This window comes from Chaetodon trifascialis, chromosome 2 (genome assembly GCF_039877785.1).
Source record: "Chaetodon trifascialis isolate fChaTrf1 chromosome 2, fChaTrf1.hap1, whole genome shotgun sequence".
Taxonomy (NCBI): Eukaryota; Metazoa; Chordata; class Actinopteri; order Chaetodontiformes; family Chaetodontidae; genus Chaetodon; species Chaetodon trifascialis.
The window spans coordinates 22,776,254-22,785,371 of record NC_092057.1 but is presented as its reverse complement, the minus strand read 5'-3'; the positions used below and the strand labels follow the sequence as shown (position 1 = coordinate 22,785,371).

The window sequence follows — 9,118 nt, the reverse complement described above, 5'->3', positions numbered from 1 at the left end:
CCACGCGATTAGACACACTGTCCTTTGCCTGTATCTACTTAGTGTCTCTTTGGTAAACATTTCTCATAATGCAGGCGCTCTCAACTGCAGGCAGGGATGCCATTAGCAGACATGCAGAAAAACAAAACAAATAAGCGATAGCTCTGAAACACAAGTGCTACACTGCTATATGGGTAGGCTATTGATATTTTTATTGATATATGTATGAATATATGTAGAGAGATGAACTGGAGAGAGACAGAATCGTTCTTGGAAATCTGTTTTCTTGGGTGTGACTGGGTTTCAAATTCCTAGCAGAGAAACCAGATTTGCCCATTTAACTTTTTTGTCTGTATCACTGGCATAATCTACCACTAAGTCTCTGCACTGAAAAATAAACACAGCTATCATTTCTCATTTAAATGACCTGCTGGGAAATTGTGTAGGCTGAAGTGAGACTCTAACCTCACACCAAAACCACAGCTTCTCATCATGTCATTGAGAGTAAATAAGCCAAGTCATTTACCAGCTATCGGGATTATTGTTAAAATCTGCCCTCCTGTGAATGAGCTCTCTTTCTCACAGATCAATACACACTTTTGCTCCCTCATTATTTTTTCAGGAGTAACAAGCTCAGCAAAGGAACGCTGCAGAAATGGCGAGCAGGAGGGAGAGACATAAGGTCAGACTGCTCAGGGAAAATTTCATGGCCGTCAATCAGATTCGAACTGAGTGATAATGGAAAAACCACCAAACACTTTTGAGAGTACTCCACCATTTTCGCATTGCACTAGCAATGTCAGACTCATGGTGGGTAGTTTTTCAGAAAGGGTGTGTTATGCTAGCTGCAGCTAATGTAGCCTTGAACGACTAGCTTCAGACAGAGCTGAGGAGCGGGCTGCAGAGGTTTGGTAGGCTCAATTCTTTCTACCTCCACACCCTCAGATTTTTTTCATTCTCAGACTTACAGTCTTCAGCACCAACCCGCACTGACTCAAGTGACACCACTTGATTAATTGGATTCCATGCAGCACCTTCTGTTGCCACAGCAATGCAGCTTTATTTACGATGCAGTTATACTCCCCAAGACCTGTAAACAGACTTTGGTGTGTAAAATCAGTGTTCTTCTTAACAAAGCCTCCTCATGAGAACACTGAAGAATCAAAAAAGAAACAAAATCACAACATGGATGGCAGTGACAACAAGGAGTAGATTGCATTATTCACCTAATGTGGAGTCCAGTGTGTTACTGATCAGGGTTAATCAAGTTCACACTCGTACGATATTAAAGTCTCATATAAAAATCTAAGTTTAATACTGTATGAAGAGCAGTAGGTCCACTTGTCCCAGTAGAGGATGGCTTCAAAAAGCGTGTGCAGCCGCTCATGAGAGACCTGAACACACACTTGAATTCATTTGGCTGCATGTTGTCTTCTAAAAATCTACTGATCTCGTGCATCCGTTAGAAATGACTGACTTCAACCTCTTCAAGCCTGCCGTTGCCACACCAGCACAGCAGCTGGCCCATTACCACAACTTATTGAGGAAATGAAAATGTGGTGTACCCATACTCTCCACACCCTGGCCTCCTGCCACTTCACATTCACTTCTTCTATTTGCACACAAAGAGGAACTCTCTGCCAGCTTCACGCAGACAGAGGACTCAAACATCCGCTAGATATCCCACATCTCCTCCCTGATCCACCAGTTGAGAATAATTTGTAAGCTGCTTGTCAGCTTTGTGTGGCTTAAAGAGCAGTAAAACTAATAAAAGGCCCAGATGGTACCATACCTATATCTTGTTTAATATGAGTATTTCATTGTATTTATACTGATATGGGCTTATGTGCAAAGGTTAACCTACACTGAACTGTGTCACAGCACTGTGAGCAACCTTTTAGTCACTTACAGTATATCAGCCCTCACAGTTTCAGAACAAACGTATGATGTGTCTTGTTTGGGTGCATTTGCAGAAAAGGGAGTGCTTGGCTTCTTACTCACCTCCGTCATTTAAGTATTAGGTTCATTTTCAATCAGTCTATGGCATGTATGGGACCTTTTCGTGTGTTTCCTTTTTTAAATTGAAGCTGATATCTACTTCAGGCACTTCTCCCAGAAGAGCCATAAAAAGCTAATTTCTTCAGATTTTTATCAGAAGCAGCTTCCTAGAATGGCTGCATAGCACTCATAAATGAACATTTGCAGAATTAACAATTACAGAAAATGAAACTGGGCTCTTGCCATGCTAGTGGAACAGCTCTCAGGATGGCAATATGTCGGTCCACTATTTTGGTTCAGATTGAAATATCTTGGATGGGTTGACATGAAATGTTGTATTTATGACTTTGACTGTCTAGTCATGGTCGCCAGAGGGTGAATCCTAATGACATTGGTGATCCACTGACTTTTCGTCTAGCATCACTAGCAGGTCAATTTCCTAACACCTGCAAAAACTAAATACATGAGCTGCACTGTGTTAGTGCTAATTAGAGTATGTTAGCATGCTAAAATGCTAACCTGAGATAGTGAACACAGCAAACATTACACCTGTTAAACATCAGCATGTTAGCTTGGCATGCTAGCATTAGCATTCAGCTCAAAACACAGCCTCAATACCTCACGAGCATGGCTGTGAACTCTTAGTCATGTTATCATGTTACTATGTATTTAATAAGAACAAGACAAAAGAGGCCACAATCTCCAACAGCATAGACTGAAGTACATCAAAAGAATAGCTCACCTCATATTTAACACCATTATGTTTCATCCTCCACTCATTGTTAAGTTCCCATTTTGTCCTTTTCAAACAAAACAGGCAACAATGAGCCAGCTCAATTAATCAACCAAATGGGCATATAAAATCAGATTAGACCTAATTAAACCCCCCACTTCCTGCTGTTTGCCTTTTTTTAAAGACTGGCAGAGTGACAGGGAGTTTAAGTATCCGTGGAGACGGAGGGGAAGTGGGAAGGACAGCTCCATATGCGTTACGTCAGCCCGGGGGGACAGCTGGGTCCGACTGTCTTTTCCTGCCACACTCATTTGGCCCCAGCAATCATCCTGTCTTGTGCTAAAGGTCTCTCGTCGCTACAAGGCTCCTTGGCACTATCTGGGAGCTACAGACGAAGAATATGCTGATTAAACATGCCTTCATTAAAGCGATTACATGCACAAGGCGGTTCAATTTCCCACGGGCATCCAAATAACGAAGAGGGGGAAGAAGAAGAAGAAGGCTTTTGGTTGGTGCAGGGAATGGGCTCTGTTGTTGGAGAGGGGGGGTTGAAAAGAGGAATTGCTTATTAGCGTTAATTTAAGTGACCCACACACTCTTTAAGGACTGACTAACAGGCTTCTGACTTAATATGCTGTGTGAGAGCGTGAGCTGTTCCCTCCTCTCGGGGACAGCCAGCTTTGTGCCCTGGCAAACACCCCTACCTGACTCACCACACCTACAGGCCGCTTCCAGGTCATCGAGCTTCCAGTGTGGAAGACCTTGCCAAAGATGCAGGAGAGGCATTACTTATGGTTCATTTAATCAAGCCGGCCAGTGTTTAAGTGCCTGAATAAGCTGCGGAGGTTGTGGTGGGAGGCAAGAAGGAAAGGAGGGAGTTAAAGTCGTGACGAAGGCCAAATAAACATCAGCAGCCTTGAGGGCCTCTTCAGATTTGCCCTTTTCTGACAAAAGTTTTGTATCTTAAGTGAGGGAGTGAAGTACGAGAGGACAATACCAAATAGGCAAAATTAATTTAAAGCATTACGGTTCTTTCTAGACACCCAGATGATATGTTGATTGAAGTACCTCTAATTTCCTGTGAACTCATACTGACTTTGCTAATTACTGATTTAACAATTCACCTCACACTGTGATGGAATCAGCTCCGTCAGCAGTCCTGTCTGGTTCCAGATGATTGAATTCTGAGAAAAACAACATTTTAGAAGCATGATTCATAACTGAACGAGTACAGGTGTGTGGTTGACATTCAAGACGTTCTTCTAAATGGCAAACAATATGACAAATTCAATTATTTCCTCTCATGTATGCCATCAAAGGCTTCTACCTCCCACAGCTCACTTCACCTGGCCACAGCCTCTCTCCAGGACACAGCAAAAGTCTTTCTAAGGTTCAGCCACAGGCGCCCATACTTTCCTCTGTCCTTTCATGTTTGTTTTCTTCCCATTTCTGCTGCTGCTTTTGTTCTTTGTTGTCCTGTCTGTCAACCTGAATCACACCAGCGCTCAAAGACAGTGACAGAATTGCATGTATGAGGTGTTTGAACCGTGCCTCTCTGAATTTCGTTGCAAACACCGCGACAATCACATGTGAGCAAGAAATTGTTCAGAGCCGCGAAGCCAATTATGCGTCTCAAATAAGTCGTGTGTAAAGATTCCACAGTAGAGTTTCCAGCACATGCTAATTCAGCAGTGATAAGCCACAGAAGACTTTTGTGTTATCCTCCCTCAATCAGGCTTAAGGCAAGAGAATCTGAGTCACATGTTTAGACCAAAAAAGGAAAAAAGAACGATATACAAATCAAATAAAATATTCCAAACATCATCATACGAGGCATTTATTGATAATCTAATCTGAATCATTTATCAGTTTTAAACCATGTGTGATAAGAGGTCACGGTTTTGTAACATCTCAAGGCAGTCACCTTCAGTACATGCATGAGGTCACTCTGAAACTGGAAGTGACCACTGAGTGATATTTAACTCTGTTTCCCTGAAACTACTTCTGTTTCTCTGTTTCTTCTGAAGTTTCTTCTCACTGTCAGGAGCTCTGACCAACACATCACACCACCGTTTCAGAGGGAGGAGCTCAGCCCGTGCTGACTGCTGCACAACTGCTGGTCAAACTGCAAACTGAGTAAGGGCAAAGGGGGCGGCTGACATTGCCTCAGGTATTCTAAAAACAACCTGCTTAATGCCGACAGTGTTACTAAGTAATATGACTGCTGCACCTGCTTTATCTTACAGAAGGTGCTTGTTGGTGCAACAGTGATGGAAAGGGTTAAAAGATCAACCTGACCTTATTATGAGGGAAAACCCCATTTACACTTTAAAAAGAAGATGTTTAACCTGTGATTCAAAGTCAGCATCAAATGAAGCTGTTGAAATGTGTGCGATCAGTAAATAGGGCTGTCATATCATGATCATGATAACAGTGGTAGAATTTTTAATATAATGAAAAAAAAACTGTATTTATGATCACCAAAAATATCATTAATGCAGATAAACCCTGAAATATGGTGATATTACTTGAGGCCACATCAGCCACCCTCACCACTAAACATGGCCAGACACCCATCACACACACCCGTCACACACACTTAAAGGGCCACTCCACGAAGTGTACACATGAGGTTGACTTTACTCATTATGAGGAGTTGCTGCTCAGCCTGTGAAAACAATTGTATAGTCTCTGCTGTGGCTCTGCGTGGGTCTTTGTCAAGTCTGGGAAAATAACCCTGATGATGTCATAGTGAAGTCATCAGGGTTGTATTCCGCATTGGCTTTTTTTTTTTTTTTTTTTTTTCCATATTCAGTTGGCCTGTGTACAATCCAGGGGTTTGGAGTTTGATAAAAGTAGGTATTTGAGCAGCAGAAGCATGTAAAGAAAGATGCTATTAAACTGCAATATGGGAAATGTAGGATTCAGCAATTCTAGAGACAAAAGTTTGGATATCTCATGTATGAGATATAGAAGAATAGAAGAAACTAAAATTTCTTCATTGAGATTCAAAAACACAGGAGATTATGTAGTTGAAACTGTGTGATTCTCCCATTATATTCAATGGTGTGGAAGAGCCTGAGCTGGAAATGCCAAGCCGGTCAATGTCACAGCTGATATGGGAATGAGAACATCGTGGCTTCAGTACTGGGTGAACGATTCCTTTAATTTTAATTTAATCTTTAAGACAATTTTAGTTCAAGAAAGAACCTTATCCTCCAGGCTCATTAGCACATTTGAATAATGAGTTAGTAAAAGAAAAACACTGATGGATAAGATGCTGCCATAATAAGGGAAAAAGCACACGCACACACAGATGTGACCTGAGGACAGGTATAAGCAGGAGGTTGAAAAGTCGAGCTAGACGAAGTGAACGTGCGTGGGCGCTTGGCCCTCTGGGAAGTGATTCAGGGGTCATTACCATACAGAGAAAACAAAGACGTTGTTCTATCAAACAGGTGTTCGGATCAGGGGGACATGTCTTTACTCTCACAAATCTTCCACGCTCCATCATTTGTTCACGCGCCTATAATTTCTATAGGCACGCTTAATAAAAACATTCAAAACAGTGAAGCCGAGGAGAAGGAAATGAAAATACCAACTGATCCAGCTTCAATTAGACATTACTACCTCCACTACCTTTTCATTTTCAATCACACAATTACCTCATTCCTACAAGATTAATTACATCAGTAACACTGAACTCGCACTGTGCCTCGCGCTCACTGAGCAGACCATTAGTCCTACCTGATCATTATCTTTAAATGTTGTTTTTTTTTAAATCACATGAACACATAGTTCTGTCTGATAGCCTGAGCATATGTCTTCCTTTGCCAGACACCCATTGTGCTTCAGGCATGTTTGAAGACATCACGCCCAACAGTTTACGCCACCTACCCATCCTCTCCCTGCCTGCAGGCTGAAGGAGGGCAGCACTGCGCCTCCTCCGCCTCCCACATCCCGGAGAGCTGGAAGCGGGCCAGGATGGGATAGGCTTCCCGCTCCTGTCAGGGAGGAACTGGTGCACCAGGATATCCAAATATGGGCTGGCCGGTATCAGTTTGGATGGCATGACTCAGCACCAGACTGTATATCCTTACCGGTCGGACAGTAGTTGAGGGTGAAAGACAAAGTGGTTGTTGGAGAGGTTCAGGTGTCCCGGTGAGGTTGGGAAAGGCTCATTGTGACTGTGGATGGCTTAGAGCTGTGAGGCACATTAAAGGCACATTTCAAGTGACTTGTTGATAAAAGCTGGGGACTGTGGATGTGCACTTGAAGTATTTTCTGCGTTTACCTGGGTTGAGTTTTTCCACACGCCCGATAGGCCTCGTCTTGTTTACGGACCTCGTTCCTGGCAAAAACGTCATCGAGCCCGTCTGACATCCCGGAGGCGGAGACCACAGAGGAAAGCACCAATCAGCGGGCTGGCCGAGGCGCATGTCAAATAAATACAGCGGAGCGCAGCGGGCGCCTGTCAGATGAGAGGAAACAGAAGTGAAGCTCAGACACAGAGCAGAAAAGACTCCTACTCAAGAGTGGAATGAAAACATCTGAATTAGTCACTGGACTCCGCTTTGAATCCAACTAAAGGTACAAATCGACGACTTGGTACAGTACAGTTCCACTATTTTGGAAGCTTTGCTCTGTTTTTTGATAGATGTGATCATCTTCAGTATAATAATACAGCGGGACTTTGTGCTGGAGATTGAGTCATTTTGGGACACTGAAGCCTCGGTGTCCAAGCAGCACCATTGCAGCGCACTCTTGTATTTGACTGTCTGATTTGAAATATGTCCACAATAATGGAACAACCTTTTTATGACGACTCGTTTCTCTCTGCTTATGGCCATCCAGGCGCAGCCCTGCCAGACTACAAGCTGCTAAAGCAGAATATGAACTTGAACTTCTCCGACTCATATCGGAACTCAAACTTCAAGTCACAGCACCTGCGCGCCGACAGTGATTTCTATTCGGCGGGGACGGCGGACGTAGGCTCTCTGAAACTCGCCTCTCCTGAACTGGAGCGCTTGATCATCCAGAACAGCAACGGGGTCATCACTACAACGCCGACACCTGCCCATTACCTCTACAACCGCGGGATCACAGAGGAGCAGGAGGGCTTCGCTGAGGGCTTTGTTAAAGCGTTGGACGACCTACACAAGATGAACCAGATGGCTCCGCCAAACGTGTCCATCGGCACCGGTGGCATTGCCTGCTCGGCTCCAGCCTCCGTGTTCGGCTCATCCATGCAGCCAGAACCGCTCGAGTACACCACCCTGGGCAGCTGCACCACGAACCCCAGCCTGTCCTCCGCAGCCAGCTATCCCTCCACCACTATCAGCTACCTGCCGCACCACCAGTACCACCAGCACCCCCAGGCCGTTGCGCACGGATCTCACCATTTCCAGCACTCCTTGGCCGGCGTGGGCATCCACTCGCAGCGGTTCGGCGGGTTGAAAGAGGAGCCTCAGATAGTTCCCGACATGCAAAGCAGCGAAAGCGGCTCTCCTCCGATGTCCCCCCTCGACATGGAGAACCAGGAGCGGATCAAAGCGGAGCGCAAGCGGCTGAGGAACCGGCTCGCAGCCTCCAAGTGTCGGAGGCGCAAGCTGGAGCGCATCTCTCGTCTGGAGGACAAAGTGAAGGTGTTGAAAACGGACAACGCCGGACTGTCAAACACGGCTTCTCTGCTGCGAGAGCAGGTGGCCCAACTCAAACAGAAAGTCATGACACATGTGAGCAGTGGCTGCCAGCTCATGTTAGCGCCCAAAGTAAAGTCTTATTGAAGGAACAATGCACTTTGAAAAACACTGGACAAGAACTGCACTGACAACACAATGAACGATGTCTCTGTACGGTGACAGAACTGGATCATAAAGGCTTCTGTCTGAGAGGGAAGGAGCCTACACAGAAACCACGAAAGACTAAAACACTTCGGGCATTTTTGAACAAGTTATTGAAAGTGTCGTCTTGGCTTTGCCTGTTTACATTTTACTCTGATTTGTGATTCATTCTTATGTAAGTTATTTGTTTGTCAGGTTGAGCCTGATGAGCCTGTTTCTTTCGTCTTTTTTTTTTAACTTGTACAGTATATATTTAAGTAAATGAAATAATGAAACTGAGAAATATGTGGTGTTGTTTCTTATTGAGGTTATGCGTATTTAAAATCCCACGTCTTAGGAAGTGTTTAAGTAATTCTCGTTATTATAACCACACTGTTGTAAACCATCTTGCCGGTCAGCACTTCACGTTTACAGCAGCAGCAGTTGATTGACGTTAGAGACGTAGGTTAGTTTCCGTATTGACGTAAACGTCAGTCTATATTTGGTCAATTTTGCTGGCAAACGTCACATCGCGGACAGGTTTCCGGGAACTCCCTCCTACATTACCCGTCACAAGTGCTGCGCT

General features: G+C 44.4%; 1 protein-coding gene across 2 annotated transcripts; it reads left to right on the top strand.

The window, feature by feature from the left end:
• The first annotated feature begins 6,808 nt into the window (after positions 1-6,808).
• Positions 6,809-8,827, top strand: LOC139348711 (transcription factor JunB-like). Of its 2 annotated transcripts, XM_070989010.1 has the most exons (2): positions 6,809-7,300; positions 7,565-8,827. In XM_070989010.1, the coding sequence occupies exon 2, from the start codon at positions 7,603-7,605 to the stop codon at positions 8,494-8,496; it is 894 nt and encodes a 297-aa protein (XP_070845111.1). In that variant the 5' UTR covers positions 6,809-7,300; positions 7,565-7,602; the 3' UTR covers positions 8,497-8,827. The 2 variants fall into 2 exon arrangements, with proteins under 2 accessions (XP_070845111.1, XP_070845100.1); XM_070988999.1 differs by having other exon boundaries at positions 6,835-8,827.
• Positions 8,828-9,118: the final 291 nt, after the last annotated feature.